The sequence below is a fragment of the Psammomys obesus genome, unplaced genomic scaffold (genome assembly GCF_907164565.1).
Source record: "Psammomys obesus unplaced genomic scaffold, mPsaObe1.curated_primary_1811, whole genome shotgun sequence".
NCBI lineage: Eukaryota > Metazoa > Chordata > Mammalia > Rodentia > Muridae > Psammomys > Psammomys obesus.
Window position 1 is genome coordinate 13,051,544 of NW_026596125.1, and position 18,560 is coordinate 13,070,103.

At 40.6% G+C, this 18,560-nt stretch overlaps 1 protein-coding gene across 3 annotated transcripts in view; it reads left to right on the top strand.

Moving 5' to 3' along the window:
* Positions 1-18,143, top strand: part of Mxi1 (MAX interactor 1, dimerization protein) — a 59,918-nt gene extending 41,775 nt beyond the window's left edge. For all 3 annotated transcript variants that reach the window (XM_055591593.1, XM_055591594.1, XM_055591595.1), the window contains exons 4-6: positions 13,212-13,326; positions 13,952-14,123; positions 16,432-18,143. In XM_055591593.1, the coding sequence (XP_055447568.1) occupies positions 13,212-13,326; positions 13,952-14,123; positions 16,432-16,595 (451 nt within the window). In that variant the 3' untranslated portion in view covers positions 16,596-18,143. The remainder of the gene's footprint in view (positions 1-13,211; positions 13,327-13,951; positions 14,124-16,431) is intronic.
* The last annotated feature ends 417 nt before the right edge of the window (positions 18,144-18,560 follow it).

An 18,560-nucleotide genomic window follows, 5' to 3' on the forward strand; every position in this document is an offset into this window, starting at 1 on the left:
CAAAATTAAAAGTGTGTTTCTGTAACTTTTATCATGATTACCTCACAAAGCAAGATCATATCTGTGCCCGTAAATGTGTGAGGAGGTACATGAACAGAAAAAGACACGTCACGTTGGCACTCCTGCTAATAAGGAATGCCACGTTGGCTTTATTTTTGGTTGGAGTCCTTAATTGTGAACCTGAAGCCCCTCTCTTTGACTGTATGCTCCTCCAGGCTGATGAGTGACAAAGGTGTGGTAGAGGACTTTCTAACCCTCAGCTAGAGCTGACTCAAGCTATCTTCCAGGCACGTCTAAAACATGTTTTCTGCAGAGCCCTTCTTGATTATACACAGTGACCTCTAAACTCCTGGAAGTCACTGTTATGTCGCCCATATGACTGTAATCTGTAGTACTTTATATCTTTAGAGAGCACATGTATTCCTTCTGGACTGAACACTCCCGTGAGAGCACAGCTTCTGCAATTGCCACACAGAACCTTGCACTTGGTTTCCAGGTGCCCGGGGAGCTCAGAATTCTGTGTGGCAGGTTACATCTTTCATTAGGTTAAGAGAAAAGAGTTAAATGCAGAGTCAAATTTAGCTGTGCCCCCTCCTTCCTTGCTCCTCCTCTTCATGAATCCTGCCACTTCAAGATGGAAAATATTTTAGGAAGACACAAAGTGAGACATGTGCAACCCTGCAAACATCTCCCCCTTCCAAAGAAAATAGTTTTGTTCTGCGCTCCTGCTTCAGAGAGAACAGTTTGTCCCCATAGGATATTCGAGGTAATGTGACCCACTTAGGAAATATGTGATTGACTGTTTCATAATGGGACCTCAGCTCAAGCAGCTGTATCATGGGACAATGACTCTTGAGTGGGATGGTTTTACAGATGCTGTGGTTCGTTTCTCTCACGTTCCAGTTGATAGGGCTGATCGAGTACTCAGTTATTTGACTTTTCAATAAATGGCATAAGAAGCCAAGATTTCTCTTTTTTGCTATATATAAAAAAAAAAAAACAAAAAAAAAAACTACATACACACTCATTCACATTATTTTAGTCTTTGGAGACAAGTTCTATTATGTGACATAGGTTGGGCTTAAAGTCATTATTTACCCTAACAGCAGTTTAGAGATTGACTCATTTAAAAATTGGTGCATTAATTTGTGTAAGATGAATTGGTGAGATGGGAAGATAGCTCGGTGTGTTAGATCCTTTGCTGTTCCTCCAGAGGACCTGAGTTCTGTTCCCAGAACACAAGTCACATGACTCGCAACTGCCTGTGACTCCAGCTTTAGAGAGATTAGTTGCTTTTTTGGTCTCGTCTCTCTGGACACCAGCACTCATGTGCACATACTGCCACACAAATACACATAATTAAAATACTATCTTTTGAAAAATAAATTGGCATTTATCCATAATTAACTTTTTTAAGTTGACCATGTTTAAAATAATTTGTTTAATATTTTTTTGTGCGTTGTGTGAGAGAATCAAATCCCCTGAAACTGGAGTTTGAGTTGTGTATTGTGTTGTGTATGGGTGCTGGGAATTGAACCCAGGTCCTCTGGAAGAGCAGCTGGTGCTCTTAATCGCTGAGCTATCTCTCTAGCTCCTGATTTTTAAATTTTTAATTGGATGCTAGAGAGATGGCTCTGCAGGTAGCAAGCCTGGCAGGCTGAGTTCAGTCCCCAGGGTCCACATGGTAGAAGGAGAACACCAGCTTCCCCAGCATGGCCTCCACATGCAAGCTATGTCACATGCTTGTTCACACACATAAATAAATGTAATAAAAATCTATTTTAATTAGCCTTAGAATTTACCATACTAAAATAATGAAATTCCTGTTGTTTGAAAATCATCAGGGAAGTGGGTGGCAAGATGGCTCAGCAGCTAAAAGCACTTCATGGTTGTCACAGTTGCACAGCTCTTAACCCCTGAGCCATCTGTGTGTGTGCATGTGTGTGTGCGCGAATGCCAAGGAGCTTCAGGGATCCTCTTGTCTGTCTTTGCCTACCTCTTCCTGTGAGGCTGGAGTCACAGGCATCTGCCACCAGGCCCAGCACTTCCATGGCTTCTAGGGATCAGTTCAGTGTCTTGGTTAGGCAATGGACATTTCTGCCATCTTCCAGCCACACTGATGTTCAAAACATTTTGTCACTGTGTGTGCATGCCTGTCACAGTGGACATGTGGAGAACAACTTTCAGGAGTTGGCTCTATTTTTCCACCAAGGATTTGGAGATTAAACTCAGGTCATCAAATGAATAAGGTAGAAAATGTTAGATGAGAACACGGAGACCCTCCCCTGGCCTTCACACATGCACGCGTGCGGGTGGGCGCGCGCACACGCACACGCACACATGAAGGCTTCACTTTCGAGTACTTTGATCCTAAAGTGATTATAGCAAGTCCGGTTCATTTAAATGATCTTAAACTACATGAGAAACATACACATGGATTTTTTTTTTTTTTTTTTTTTGCCAAAACCATGACTAAAATTCAGAAAACTTTAAAGCCTAAAGGAGAAACTTCACTTTTTTTTTTTTTTTAATAAAAGGGTAGTCCTACTTAATACAATGTATGTTAACTATAAAGGGTCTTATTGCCGCAAATAAAAACAGATTTATTTAAATGCATTTTTAAACAAAGCTTTTGGGCTTTATGAGAGGATGGGTGGGTATGTGTAATGTTTGGGTCGTAGCCAGATAGGAAGCTGAGCTCTATCCAGTGGTTGGTGCCACTGACAAGCACCAAACTCTTGGGCATTTGGATTGTTGCTGTGACTAGAATTGTAATGTCTATGGGTCTTTAAACTTGTTGGTTTGTTGTAGTCTAGCACAGTTCACAATTATTCCTTTATAGAACAACATATTTTGCAAAGCCATAAAAAAAATTCACTCTTTTCCAATTAGGTTTCTTTTTCAATTATAAATTTCACCTTTGCAGGTCAAACAGAACATAGGTTAGGTTAGGCTGAGGGACTCATGAAGGCTCTTCTCTTTCTAGAGCAGCTGGACACTCCATCCCAGAAGCTCCCCCAGAAGCACCTACAATTTATTGCTGAATGTTACTGAGTCATGTGAGGAGGAACATGGTTTTCCTTGATTACAATGTTAAATTCCTGTGTTTTAAAAGAAAAACTGAATACATAAATACTGTGTATTATCTTCTACCATTTCAAAGGATCCTGCATGCATCTTTGAAGATAAGAGATGCTGGTGACCCCCAGTGCTGTTTCAGGATTTTGATCTTACAGTACTTGCAAGGAAATATAGACAGATTTGGTAGACGTACTCTTCAAACCTTATTGACTTCTTTAGTTGGAACAATAGTTTTCATTTCTTGCTGTTTCGGTATGTGTAGAGCAGAGAGCCATATCATCTCCCATGATGAACAGCAAGGCTTTTTGCTGGCAGTGGTAACAGAATGGAACAACCTTTGCTCAGGTTGGCTTTTTCTTTTTCTCAAATTCATGGAATTAACATGAATTTTTCTGTGTTGTTATTCAGAGCTATTGATGTAATCAAAGTGTACAATTATTTGTCATTTGAAAGTGAATAAAACCAAGGAAAATCTTATTTATAAGGCAAACTGTACAGAAAATTAACAACATTCAGCTGAGAATGAAGTAACACAAAGTGAATGGTGGAGTTTTCATCCTTCTCTCATTGTACATTCCCTGAGCCTTTCCAGAAGAGTTAAACAAGATTCAGACAAATGTAAATAAGAAGCAAGTCAAAATACAGTATTAGGACAGTATGTGTTGAATCAGGTACTTTGACTCAAATCTTTCAGGGAATGGTTAGTTTGTTGAATACATTCCTCTTTTAAGAATTTTTTTTTTTTTAATACTGAAGTTCTTAAGGCACATTAGTCTTCTACTTGCTTTAGAATGATTTGTCGGTCAGTCCCTAATAGAATGCTGAAAAACCAAAGAAGTTCTCCAGACCCATGCCAGACGTTCTGCTACGTTAGGCTGTCCCCAAAAGAATTCATAAATTACTCCTCATTTGGGCTCTTTGTGACTAGGAGACACACACACCAGTGACATAGGATAATGAAAAACAAAACTCACATAGTTAAATAATTCAGAAATCAGACAGTATATCAAAATATCAGTTATATATCATTACTAAGACAGTGGCATATCTTACATTGTGTGAATTTTATTTTTTCACAACTTCCAAATGGCAGGTTAATGTTTGAGAAGCAAACACATTGGCCAACATTTGTTCTGTATTATCCTTTTCCTGCCCCAAATTTCACCACCTCTTCTCTCCCCTAAACAAAACCACAACATTTTGATTCAGGGAAAATTGTGATAAAATGGAACTTTAAAAATAATCCCTAGCTAGCTTGACTGAGTTGGCAAGTGTCCAGCAGTGTCAAACCATTTGCCATCTGCTAAGAGTAAGCATGGTTCCCGCTGCTGATCGCTCAGCTCTCCGTCCTAGGTTATTCTTTCTCAGGGCAAACTGAATATTCACATTCTAGGGATGCATTAATTCCCAGGCTTGCTCTTGTTCATTAATAAAGCGTGTGTTTCCTCTTATATTTATAGACCCCTCAAAATGAGCTGTTAACACTGACACATTTTGAGAAGTGTGGCCATTTTTAAGGACACAGGTTTCTATTGTCATTTCTAGCTTCTAAGCAGTTATGTTATAAAGCAGTCTTCAAGGTTGGTTGGGCTGTGTAGAATCACTGATCTCAAGATCAGTAACAATTTCATTTCTCTGTTATTCTGAACAGCGATTTGATACCATAAAAGTTGTATCCAACTCTAGCTTGGAGTGGTGTTGTGAGAATTAGACATAAGTTGTGTAGAAGAGATTTGATTCTGGTATATGTTTTGTGTAGGGAAATAAGACAGTGTCTCGTGGCAACTTATCACTGTGTCTCATGTCTGATTGGCCAGCATGTAGGAAGTTTGTTTTGGTTTCAAAATGTCCTTTACCCCATGGTTGCTGGCAGGGTACGATACTGTTGACATCACTGTGTTTCAAATAGAAGATTAACAAGTAGCTACTGTTGTGAGTGCAGATCGCTTTCCCAGTCCCTGTGAGAGAATGCTTTTTCCTTTGGACAGTAATACTTCTCAGCCCCTTGGTACCATTAAATCAGCCAGTGGGGGCTGCCAGAAAAGGGATGAACACCAACAAAGGGCCAAAGAATGGAAAACTGTTAATAAAGCAGAAATCTTTAATCTGTTTCCAAACTGATGTGAAAGATAATTAAAAAAAAAAAAAAAGTCTCCCACCCACAGCTGAGTTTTGACAGTTGTCCAGGTCCAGAGCCTGATCTCTCCAGAGAGGAGTATCCTTTCCCTCCACCCAAATCCCTGGAGAGTTGCCAAAAGAAAATAAGCTATTTTGTATTTAGAACAAATTGCCACTGTTTTCTCCAGTGATGTAGCCCTATTTCCCAGACTTTGAAACCTGGAATACAGAAAGTTCTTGTGTGACTGGAGAAATATGCTGAATGAATGATGAGGCTAGTTTTTGTTTTTGTTTAAAGGAAAAAAACAACAAACAACAACCCCAAATCCTTATAAACAGATAAGAGGGATGCATGCATAGAAATAGGGTTAGCACAGGTGTGCACAAGCAAGCCGGTACGTTAAGTCGCTCTGATGGTTCCTGGTTGGGGTTCCAGTGAAGAGCATTTGCTTCTAGAACAAGATTATTTTTTCTAAGTTTTGTTTTAAAAACTTCAGTGCAATATTAAAAAGCAGTACAGCCAGATAGGGCGGCAATCAACAGACCGAAGGGAAGGAACCAGAGGACCGAGATCTGTTACCTCACCTGTTGCCCAGAGGCTGGGGTCAGGCTTGGCCGAGGGCACAGGTGGTGGGGCGAAGAAGCACCACGAGGATGAAAAGGCAGAACAAACATGTAAGCTACATCTGGCTGAACTGAAGAAGGCTTGGGGGCCACAGAAAGCGCCCCTGTCTTTTGTTTTTCAAAAATGTCCTTGTTTGGGGAGAAAGGGTGGCCCCTGGTAAATGAGCCAGCCAAGTCCTGGAGAGGAGATGAACTAAGGTAGGGTGAAAAAGGGGGAGTGAATGGGGAGAAGTCTGTTAGGAAGTAGAACAAGATCTTAATGGCTGTTTTTCCGAATGAGGCAGGCTGTCTAACGTGAAGCCTTGAGCCAGGCCTGGTGGCTCAAGTCTGTACAAGGAGCTCCTTCGAGGTAGTGGCAGAGATGGTGAGATGAGGGCCAGCCGTAGCTGCGTGAGATTCCCAGTTAAAAAAAAAAAAAAAAAGTAATTTATTTTTAGAGATGAATACAGAGCATTAAAAAAAAAAAAAAAGTTTGAGTTTTCCCTGCTAGCCTTGTGAACCCCCTGTAAAGTAAGTTCAAGACATCCAGGGCTGTGTAGAGAGACCCTGTCTCAAACAAAACAAAACATTAAAAAAAAAAAAAGGACAAGATTTAAGCTATTGTTACTGTTTTTCTCCTTTGTATCACTTAATAGAGTTTTTAGACTTTCCTCTTATACCTGGGTTTCTGACCTATTTGTTTTCTATTTTCTCCTTCATGGTTGCCTTCCTGCCATTATATTCATAACTGTTACTACTACTTGAACTTAAAATTCTTTTTCAGACGTGTTTGTTTTTATCTGTGTGTGTGAGGGTTTTGCTTGCATGTTTGTGCACACATGCATGCCTGGTGCCCATTAGAGCAATGCTCTGAACACGTAAGCCCTCTCTCCAGCCCTTGAACTTAAAATCTTAAAGGTAAAAATTAATTTCTACTTTCTAGATGATACAAAGTCAGAAACTTTGAAATTAAGCTGCCCTCCTATTTCTATGCATGCATCCCTCTTACCTGTTTATAAGGATTTGGGGTTGTTGTTGTTGTTGTTGTTGTTTTCCTTTAAACAAAAACAAAAACTAGCTTCATCATTTATTCAGCATATTTCTCCAGTCACACAAGAACTTTCTGTATTCCAGGTTTCAAAAGTAAACTTCAACAAATTTTAATTTCTAAATTTCATTTGCCAGTGTTTTGGTAACTCATTATCTCTGAAATACTTTGATAAAGTTATTCTGTTCATTAGTGCAGTTTTGAGAGAGACAGAGAGAGACAGGAGAGAAAGAATATGAATTTGGGTGCTCATGGTAATCAGAAGGGAGGGCATTGACTCCCATAGAGTTGGAATTAAGGGAACTATTCCAGTGGAGGTGCTGGGATCAGAACCAGTCTTCTAATAGAGCAGTAAGCCCTGCTAACTGCTGAACATCTCACCAGCCTGTCATGAGTACCTTTCTTTTGTTTTGTTTTTGAGACAGGGTTTCTTAATGTAACAGCCCTGGTTGTCTTGGAACTTACTTTGTAGACCAGGCTGGCCTCAAACTCACAGAGATCTGCTCACCTCTGCTTCCTAAGTGCTGGGATTACAGGAGTGCGCCCCCACGCCCAGCTCCACTTTACTGTTTATTTAAAAAGACTTCAAGTCTAGTTAGGAGTTAAGTTGAAGCTTGTCAGTTTTCATTTCTTTGGTAGATCACACCATAACATATATTGGTAATTATATTTGCATCAGTCAGAATAACGCAGTGTTCACGGTGGTGGCCCCACAGATATTGTCCTAGCATTTAATTATACCGTTTAGAGGCTCTAGAATTGATTATTAGATCAACTTTGACAAATCAAGGCATTCCAGATGCATATACCAGAAATTATATTTCTTTTCCCTTCTATGTACTCATTGTTTAATATTGGAAAATTTGAAATAATAAAAAGTATATAAATTTAAACTCAAGTAGAATATAATATGATTGGGTTGGAAAGATGGTTTCATTGCTAAGAGCATTTGCTGCTCTCTTGCAGAGGACTGGAGTTTAGTTTCCAGCATTAATATGCTTTAGATCACCCGATGGTCTGTAACTCCAGACCCAGGAAATCCAGTGCCGTCTTCTGGCCTGTCTGGGCATCGCACACACATGTGGTGCACTTACATACGTGCAGGCAGTGTACGTACACAGTACATGTTTTCAAGAAATCCACTGTAAAAATAAATAGCACTAATTACCTGAAGGCATGCGTAAAGGAAAGTCTTACAGGGGAAACATTAATGTGACTGAGGTGACAATAACAGGTAACTAGGTGTGGTGGCACACACCTAGAATCTCGACATTCAGGAGACTGGGCTTTAGAGAGGTAACCTGGTTTATAGAGCAAGATTTAAAAACAAAATAATCACATGCTCACATATGCACAGTCATGGACAAAGGTGGACGCATGTTTGGATGTGGACGGCATGGATGAGGGTGTGAATAACGGGAAATGTGGCTGGAGAGGTGGGAAATAGAGAGCAGAGTTACCTCTTCAAAGGGGCACAGATGGCTCCTGGCAACTTCAAAAAATCTCGGAAGCATGAGGGGCCTTCCTGCTCACTGGTGGTTATTGTTTCTGACTGGCTGACACTTGATGTTCTTTCTGCCTCTGAATTATAAAGGCTGAGTGATAGTCCAGTCTACATACACAGACCTTTCCTTCTTGCCTGTCATTTCTCATAGCCTCTTACCCCTGATTCCCTGTCTATTTTGTCTCATCTCCAAATCTTGGAGATACATAATCACAGCCATGAATCAGAAATGACATTCTTTTATGGGTTTTCTATCTTACTTTCTTTTTTAATTTTATGTATATGAATATCTCTGTATCTCTGAATGTCAGAAGAAGGGCATCACGTCACATAGATGGTTGTGAGCCATCATGTGGTTGCTGGGAATTGAACTCAGGACCTTTGGAAGAGCAGACAGTTCTCTTAACCGCTGAGCCATCTCTGCAGCCTCATTTATTTAGTATTATGTCTGCTTATTTATATATAAAATAATGTTTTTCCAGATTTTGGGGGGGAGAAAAATATGACTTCTGGAAGATACCATTATTAACCTTGGGTCTTCAGATGCTCTCTGGCTCAATGACGCATGCCTCCGCTGTACACAGCCTACCTTCTGCACTACTTAGATTTATTGGAAGCAAGTGGCTTTTTAAGACTTCCCAGTGGGTATAGTGGTACCCTTAGGGGTAGGAGGACAGAAGGGTCATGAAGTTGTTTGTGAGTGTGTGTGTTTACAACCTCATTATGATACTTCTTGATTTTTAATATGGTTATTTTACAGTTACCAACTGAGAAGAATATGAAATAAAAGCAGGGATTTTTTTTTATTTGGTTTTTTTTTTGTTTTGTTTTTGTTTTTTTGTTTGAGAAGTATTAAGAAGGTCCCAGATCTTTTGTTTTTCTGTTGCCGTTGAACCTTATGCTTACCATAGTCAAGTCTCACTCTAGGAAAATGCCACTTGCCCGGTTACAGCTGTGAGCTGTGGGCGAAAACATAGTCCCAGATACTGGTTTATAGGAGCAGCTTGTCTAGCTTCTTTGTTGATAAACAGGATAAGGTGAACAGAATATGATCATATATGTTTTCATAAATAAAATTCATGAGCAGAAAGCAGTGTGCTTGATTTTTTAAAGTAAGAGACAGATTTTTGTCTATCTTTAGACATTCTCTCCATTAAATTGTAGAGAAACCGGTATATAGAATGTGTAGCATAGCAGCTAGCTACTGCCATGTGCAGGAGTATGTAGGGAGTGAGAACTGGCAGGCAGCCAGCAGAGCTTGAAGAATGTGGCTCATGGGAGAACTCCCTGCCCATTGCGTAATACAGCACAGAGGAAAATACAAGCACTGTCCCTATCACTTCACTTGTTTTTCATTTTGATTTAGTTACTTGGCAAAGTCTTAGTATCCCGTAGTGGAAGAATGAAGGGCTGGGCCTCCAAGGGCATCAGCCAGTGCTGTTTGTGGGGCAGGCAGGGTTAGAGTTCTCATTGTTGGGCAGGGGGATTAGAGTTTCCAGAGAGGGCTGGAAAAACACCAGGATTGGAAAACACTATGGTGTGATGTTTAGTTTTGTTTCTCTTTTTCTGAAAGGGAATTCTTTCTTCCAGCAACTGTATGTGCTTTTAATTGATGTACTACCCTTCAAAGTATCCTAATTTGAAGAAAGTCTCTTTCTTCCCTGTTTTGTGATACACTGTTTAGTGGTGAAGTTTACAGGGCTTGAAATAAAGAACATTGGTTTCTTCAGGGAAAAATGATCCGAACCAACCAAAATGCAGACAGATGTCAACTATTTCTCCCCTTCAGGGTCTTGACCATTTTGAAGATGTGGACAACTTTATAGGACCTTTCTCATAGAGTTGTTGGCTAGGAATTGCTACTTGAAAAATCTCATTTTAAAACAGACTTCAAAGTGTCTTTGAAAATAAGAGTACATTTGTATCTCTTTATCCTTTAGTTCTCCATTTTAGCAAGCAGAAGGATTTTCTTCCAACCTCAGCCCCTTGTTGCAGTATTGGTTCCTAACCTGGATGTACTGTCATTCATGGTAACTTACAACAGATTTTAACATTATAGTCTGGAGCTAACCATGTGTTACAGAGTATCCATGTGTTAAATAAAAGTTAAGTAAATGCTAATCAGGAAATTAACATTTTTAAAAAACCATTTTCCATTAAGTCTAATTCCATCAATTTTATAATGTGATATGCAGGGCTGTACATACCTTTTGCAAAAACTTATTCTGGATATCAGTTCTTCTTAGAGACTTGAAAAACATTATTATGTATTTGATTTTTTTTTTTCCTCAGTGAGTATGGATTTTCAGATCAAACCAGACCTTCTGTGTCTCTTTTGGCCCATGATCTGGCAATGCTTAACAGGTTTCCTAGTCACCGGTCACATGAGAATGGAGGCAGGAAAAGAGCAGATGGCACCAAAAGATAGGCCAGTCTTGGCCATCGGTGGTTCAGCCTGCAGTCTGGTTACCAACAGAGACATGGGGTAAAGGGCACGTAGGGGCAGCGTGCTGAGGAGAATGGGCACGCGGCTCTTTAGGAATTTGCTGTTCAGAGAGAACTTGGAGGAGGAGGTGATTCAGCTTCCGTTTCCAGCAGGGTGTCCACTGCCCTTAGAAGGAGGTGGCCTGTGAACATGAGTGGGATTCTGGAACGGCAGCTCTGCACAGGCAGCTGGCAGCCCTCATACACCTTCATGACTTTCTTTCCAAATGTCTTGTTTCACTTTGAAGTACAAAAACTAGAGGTGCCACTTCCCCGGGAATGAGTGAGGTGCACTGCTCACCCTTCACCCAGAGGCTTCTTTTGGAGGACCCTGGCTGGTGGCCCTGTGGTGTGCTCTCCTGGTGCACACTGGATCGTGGAATATGTTTATAATTACTAGACTGAAGAAATGCCCACAGTGGCTAAGAGAAAAGCTTTTACAGAATGGAAGGAATCTTGCCTTCCCTATCCACTTTAGGCTTTAAACTTTTGACTCTTGGTTAATTAATAAATTTAGGTTTTACACTGAAACTGAACATAGTTGGTACTTCTTTATAGAATGCCACCTCAGCTATTTTCTCTTGTATGAAAGAAATGGAGGTATTTTTAATCGTACAGGGTTTGTTTTGTATGGATTTTTGTTGTTGTTTAGCTGTTTTCATACCTGGGGATTGAGCCTGGGCCTGGTGCAGGATTGGTGGTCATTTTACCCTGGTCTCCAGCCCATAATCTCAGCTAAAAGATCATTTGCTGTGTGCACCACATTTCTGGAGTTGAGTGATTTGAACAGAATTGGCAGAACTGTTCCTCTGTTCTTAATTTTTCTAGTTGCTTTCTTTACTTTTGGAGAAGGCTGAGTTCAGAGCAGAGCCTCTGATTATTAAGAAAACCGCCAGCCTCGCTGTGGCCCTCAAGCCATGAAATACGAAGGGAGTTGTTAGACAGATAGCACAGTGGTCCTAGTGAAGATTTGAAAGGTGTTTTTACCTTGTGTGCAGTTTTCATTTTGATCCTCTTGTGCTTAGCGAGAGGAACCTGATCATGTAGCGTGCCTCATGTGAGAGGTTTAGGTAGTTAGCACAGCAGAGCAACTTTAAACTTGTTAAATATGGAGAGATGCAAACATTCCTTTATCTACGTTAACTATATCCAGCTTCAGCCTAGAGTCAAGTATTAGGCTTGAGATGATGGTTCAGGAAAAAGATTTGAGATTCTCTTCAGTTGTGCCTGGGTCTGTGGATGTTGAAACAGTCCTGACGTCAGCCAGACCTCTGACCTCACTACACTTCATCATCCTTGCTTGTCAGTGACGTAATTGGCCACTTACCACCTGCTACCCCTCTTTCAAATTGCTACATTTGAAAATTTCACTTGACATCATTTCTCATGTATAAGGCCTAGTGAGCTAGTGAAACTATTTTAGTCCCTTTGAGAAGAGAATGGGGGGCTTGCTTTACTCCTGATACAGTTGAAATTCTTACAGAAAATTCAGTTAGAGCTTTGAAGTAGTCCACACCCTACACACTGAACTGCTGTGCGTGGTAAAGCACAGGCTTTACCGTGGAGAGGAGTGTTTTAATGTCTCCATTACGTACATGGCCATAGTCGGAGAAGGGAAGTCCATGAGGCTCACTGGTAGCATTTCCAGGAAGAATTCTGATTTTCCCAGAGAATTTGAGATTTTTGAGTAAATAATTCTGTCGCTGTTTAGGGTTGGTCACAAGAATGGAAGAGGAGGAGGAAAGCTAATGAGCGGTAGCCCACTTAGAATAACAGTGGGGGCTTGAGTGTCGGACCCACTTGCCTCACGCTACTTAGGCACACAGTTTTGTTGTGTGCATTGTGCTGGGTCATATGAGATTGCCGCTTCTTAGAAGGACTGAAATGTTTGAAGATAGGAAGTTCCTGTGGCTCCACCTCTTAGGTAAACATTCAGCCCTCTAGGACGGCTGCAATTACAGAGCAGCGCGGGTATATGTATCTGTAATTAAAAGGTGGGAGGAAACAGGAACCTTGGTGCATTTTATATCTCCTTGTGCCGTAGCTGGAACCCTACTCTAGCCTGATTTTAGGCATTCAGAAATCAAGTTCAGTTGCGTGAGTATCCCTTTTTACCTTGACGGCACAGTAGGAAGATTATGGAGCAGGCTAGAGAACACACTGACAGATTTCCATGGGGGTGATATATAAAGGGACTTGTCTGCAGAGCGCAGGAGTGGTGGGCGTGGGGTGTGGACACCCCTACACGTGTGAGTACTTTGAGGACTTGGGGGTGAAGCACAGCTATTAGCTAATAGTTGGAAGTTGCGATCTTTAGACTGTGTGTTTCTAGTGGATATCCAGGCTGTGCTGATTGGATAATGTCTTTCTCAGACGAGCTCACCTGCGCCTGTGTTTAGAACGCTTGAAAGTTCTGATCCCGCTGGGCCCAGACTGCACCAGGCATACAACACTCGGTTTGCTCAACAAAGCCAAAGCACACATCAAGGTGAGAATCTTCACTACCAGGTTTGCCCCAGTCTCTGGGCCCTGGTTTAATCATTACCAACGATTCCTGCTTGTTGTATACAGCTCACTGGACCATCCTCTTTGCTAACTGACCTCCAGAGAAACGTTTGTGAAATCATGCCAGCTGATCCGATGGAGCAGCATAACATGATTAAATGAACTTATTTTTTTTGATAGTGTGGCTGTTTAGGCCTAAGAATGCTAGGGAAATAACAAGAACCTTCTGATACCCAGATGGAAGGCAGTTGTGCCCTCTTGTGGAGATGACGTTATTTGGCCGTATCTCTCAGTATTTTTCCATCAAATACCACACTGCAGGAGGTTTCTCTTTGTGGAGATTACCTCATAGACTTTTACAGTTCCCAAGTAATGTAGCATTCATACACAAAAAAAGACAAGTATTTTTGTGTTTAAAAAATATGAGTGCTTATTTGTACTTATATAAAAAGGTACGTAGATATCCATATGTAATGTGTGTATGTATGTATGATGTAATATGTAATGTGTATATCCATATTTTCTCTGCCAAACAAAAATGTTAGGCAAAATTCAGTTTTATTGATTTAGACTGGACTACAAATGTAAGCAAAATTTCATTATTTTAGAAACTTGAAGAAGCTGAAAGGAAGAGCCAGCACCAGCTTGAGAACCTGGAACGAGAACAGAGATTTTTAAAGCGGCGACTGGAACAGCTGCAGGGTCCTCAGGAGATGGAGCGAATACGAATGGACAGCATTGGATCAACTATCTCTTCAGATCGCTCTGATTCAGAGCGAGGTAGGCAGCGTCTCTTTTCGAAGGAAATACTGAGTCTCTCTGGAATTAAGGGGAAGGCTGGCAGACACTGCATTTGCTCTCTTGTTAGCTAGCAGCGTAAGATTCTAGGTTTTGTTGTTTTGGTGCTAGAGACCAAAGCTGGCCTGTAGCATCTGCAAGGTCAGCATGAGCAGACTCTCCGGTAAGCAACACTCCTGACTTCCATCATTGTGTGGCAGTGCCTTTGTGAACTACAGTTTTTTCATGCATGTATATAGAAATACTTTTAGACTTACAGAAAAGTTTTGTTTAAAAAATGCAGGGTTCTTGCTGGATATTGATAGCACACTCAGGGAGGCAGAGGCAGGCAGATCTCTGAGTTCAAGGCCAGCCTGGTCTACAGAGTGAGTTCCAGGATAGCCAGGGATACACAGAGAAACCTTCTGTCTTGAAAAGCCAAAACAAAAAGAAAAAGAAAATACAGAATTCTTATTAGCCTTCACTCAAGTTTCCCTTACACTGCACTTACTGAAGCCAAGGTGTGAGCACTGGCATGATGCTGCTGTAAAGCATTATCCAGATCTTCTTAGTTTTGCTACTAGTATCTTTTGAAGTACTTTGAATACTGCCCGTCTCTTTGTATAGCATTCCTCAGTTTGAAATTATTCATAGTGTTTTCAGTGTATTAGCTTGAGGGTACACACTCGGCTTAAGAAATGGCCCAGAAAGGATGTTGAGCCCTACACTTCATTGTCAGGGACAGACACTGCTGTCTTAGTGTTTGTGATACTAATTTTTTTCCCATGTGTTCTAGAACATTTGCCTTTTAGAAAATTAACAAAAAAGTTTTAAAAGGTTTAGATTTTATTGATCTGTTCATCTTTAGCTGCTGCCACCTCAGCCCTACACCATAAACTCCCAGAATTGAGTAATGATGAGCTTTAACCTGACATCTGGGAAGTAGAGTTCATGAATTTTTTTTTTTTTTTTTTTTTTTTTCAAGACAGGGTTTCACTGTGTAGCCTTGGCTGTCCTGGACTCGATTTGTAGACCAGGCTGGCCTGGACCTCACAGTGATCAACCTGCCTCTGCCTTCCAGACGGCTGGAATTACAGGCGAGTGCCACAACACCTGGCTTGAGCTCATAAAATCTTGAGAATTTTTGAATATTCGACAGGTAACTTTTTGTAAAAAGACTTTTTGTTTTCTCTTCTTAATGGAAACTTCCCTACATACTCAGAGGTACAGTAATGAAAATATTCAAACTCCTGTGTGTGTAGCCATCAGTGATAACTACTGTCAACATTCTGCCATTTTTTTAAATTTATTTTTTGTACAGTAGTGTTTTGCCTGCATGTGTGAGGGGGTCATATCCCCTGAAACAGGAGTTATAGACAGTTGTGAGCTGCCATGTAGATGCTGGGAGTTGAACGTGGGACCTCTGGAAGAGCAGCCAGTGCTCTTAACTGCTGAGCCATCTCTCCAGCCCCTACCTTTTTTCTTTTTTTTAATGATTGAATGTAAAACATTGGGCTTTGAGGAAGAATATTGAAAAGCTCTGAGTGAGTTTTTAATTCTACTTTATGAGGGAAAAAAACAATATTTGACTGCCTTTTGATTTTGAAATGTGTATTGCTATATACTATTGGTGAGTGTGGTCAGGGCTATGTGCCACTAATTTCAGGCTGTATTTGAGGGCTGTGTACTTGCTTGTCTTAAAGCATTTGATTCAATTCCAAGCATCACATACAAATCCACCCTACACAAATACACACACACAGACATACGGGAGATGGCTTGAAGCTATATTTGATGAAAGAAAATCAAACACAAATCCCTCAAACTTACTTTATGGTTGACTTTAGTTACTAAATAATCAGAATTCGTGATGAAGTGTAGAAATCTGTAAGTTCATCTTTAGAGTAATGCCACCAAAAATTTAGATGCATAAACATAAATTTTCTATCTTTATTTCTCCTCTACCCACCTCTTTAAAGTAACCCTGATTAATAAACAGTACTGTGAATTAGTCTTTGGTTTAATATAAAACAGATGTTGTTAAACCACTTGGGTAGGGATCTTTTAATATTAAGTACTAATTCCCAGATAGGCCAAGTGCTTTTAATGGGAGGTCCAGACAGACTGGCGTCAAAGGGTTTTAGTAAACTTGCTGCCTAAATCAAGACCACTGCTGTATACCAGAATTCCCCTTTGCAGAAGATTCGTTTCCCAGAGATCACTGATAAACTCATTGAATACCCTTTTAACTTCTAAAAGTGCACATACAGATTATTGATGGTCCTTTTTTTTTCTTTCTTCCTTTTGGCAGAGGAGATTGAAGTGGATGTTGAAAGCACAGAGTTCTCCCATGGAGAAGTGGACAATATAAGTACCACCAGCATCAGTGACATTGATGACCACAGCAGCCTGCAGAGTGTTGGGAGTGACGAGGGTTACTCCAGTGCCAGTGTCAAACTGTCCTTCACTTCCTAGAACCCAGCATGGCATAACAGTGCAGGGCGAGATAGTCACTGGGCCAATTCAATACTGTCTCTTACATTGGGTTCATGATGCAGTCTCTTCTTTAAAATTAAAACTATACTTGAACAAAAGGGTCAGAAGACCTATATTTAAGCAAATACTTAACAAAAAAAGTGGGGTGGAGCCTCCCCAGTAGAACAAATATTCATATACTGGAAAGATACAGTTTCTAAGAGCAGCAGAAAACGTGTGTGTGATTATCTTGCATTGACTTAAAAGAGACAGTGGAGACTCCATTCTCCTTTTCTAGTCTGCTCATGCTATGTTGAGCAGACATTTAAGGATTGGGTTATAAACCCTTCCTGAGCTTCTTGGCCCTGGAAACAAAATCAGACTTAGAGTAAGGAAAAGACAGGATAATCAGGCATTAATCTTGAATAGCTAAAGAGCAATTAAAACTCAGCCTCAGTTTATCATGGAGCCTGTGGATGATCAATTCTTTTAAAAAATGAATTTTTAAAAAGCTCATTTCGTGCTCTACAAAAGGAGGGACTCCCATGAAGCCTTTTGAAAGAGATCACCATGCAGCTCAGCTTTCTGTTGGATTCCATGCTCAGCCAGCTAACCTTACCTGCATTGTTAGCACTAGGGCACCCAGCCACCCGCTCGCCACCCTTCAGCAATAGGGGCAGCCCATGCATGACAGCCTGTATCACAGGAGGAAAAGCTCCATGTGCCTCTGTCTGCGGATCTGAAGAGTTGTGCACGCATTATAGCAGGCCAAGGTCTGAGCCACAGCAGCATTTTTATTTGAGATTTTGATAACTGTTTTTATGTGTTGAAAACCAAAATGACATCTTTTTAAAGCTTGTCCATAAGTAAACATAGATGTCTTTTATAGTGGAAAAAAAAAAACACGTGGGGAAAAATTGTCTATTTTGATGCAGCATTTGATAACGATAAAACACCTCACACCTCACTCTTTATAGTGCACAAAATGAATGAGGTCTGGGCTGGGTAGACAAAGGTCAATGCTGTTTTTGTTTTCTTTTAGGATCATTCCCTTTTACCAGCTTTTAACCATCTGATATCCATAGTAGGCAACCTATCCTAGTAACATAGTTAAGTTCAGCACTTGTCTCATTTAATGTAAAGATTTGCATTTTCTACAGGCAGTTTCCTCCCTCACCAACCCACTGTGCAGGTGCTATTGTTGCTCTTATGAATATCTTCAGAAATGTTACCTTCTAAGCGAACTTTCTAGCCTGCACTTTGATGTCATGTGTCCCTTTGTCTTTCAAACTCTTGAGGTTTCCCTCTGGGCCTATGCTTTGCCCTAGGAAGCCCTACTGGAGACCTTACCCTCAGCTGTTTGGACTTTGTATTCTTTAAATAATTTAACTACCCTTAATTACTTAAAAAAAAAAAAAAGCTTTATGATTTTCATAACTTATTGCTGATTTTAATGGGTTGTTAATTTCAGTCCTGTAGTTTTATTTTATGTTTAGATAGGGCTGGGCAAGGAAAAAGAAAATAAAAACAACCATATTTAGCAGTGCAGTTGAGTTGTGTGTGTTACTGTCAGAGCCGTTTTTTCTATACATGAAATGTCATGGGCATGCATACGCCTCAGCACACACACTACCTGGGGTATTCTTTCTGTGCCTCCAAAAGTACTTCCTCCTTGCCTGTGCTGATAAAGTTCTTTGAAGTAATGGGTGTGAAACACTGTATGCCTCTAGGTACAAAGCATGAAACCTGCTACTCTTCAGGTGCAGAGGACGTGATGGAAAAAACCCCTGTGGTTTCCCTTACAGTCACTCCCAGCCAGGTAATTTGTGCCCTGTGTACTCGCTGCCTTTGAGCTTGCTCCTAAAGTGTGTCCTTACCGTGGAAAGTAAATGGAAGCCACTGAAGTGGCTTCAGTTTTCTTCCTTTTCTCTTTGGTTTAGTTTTTTGAGACAGGGTTTCTCTGTG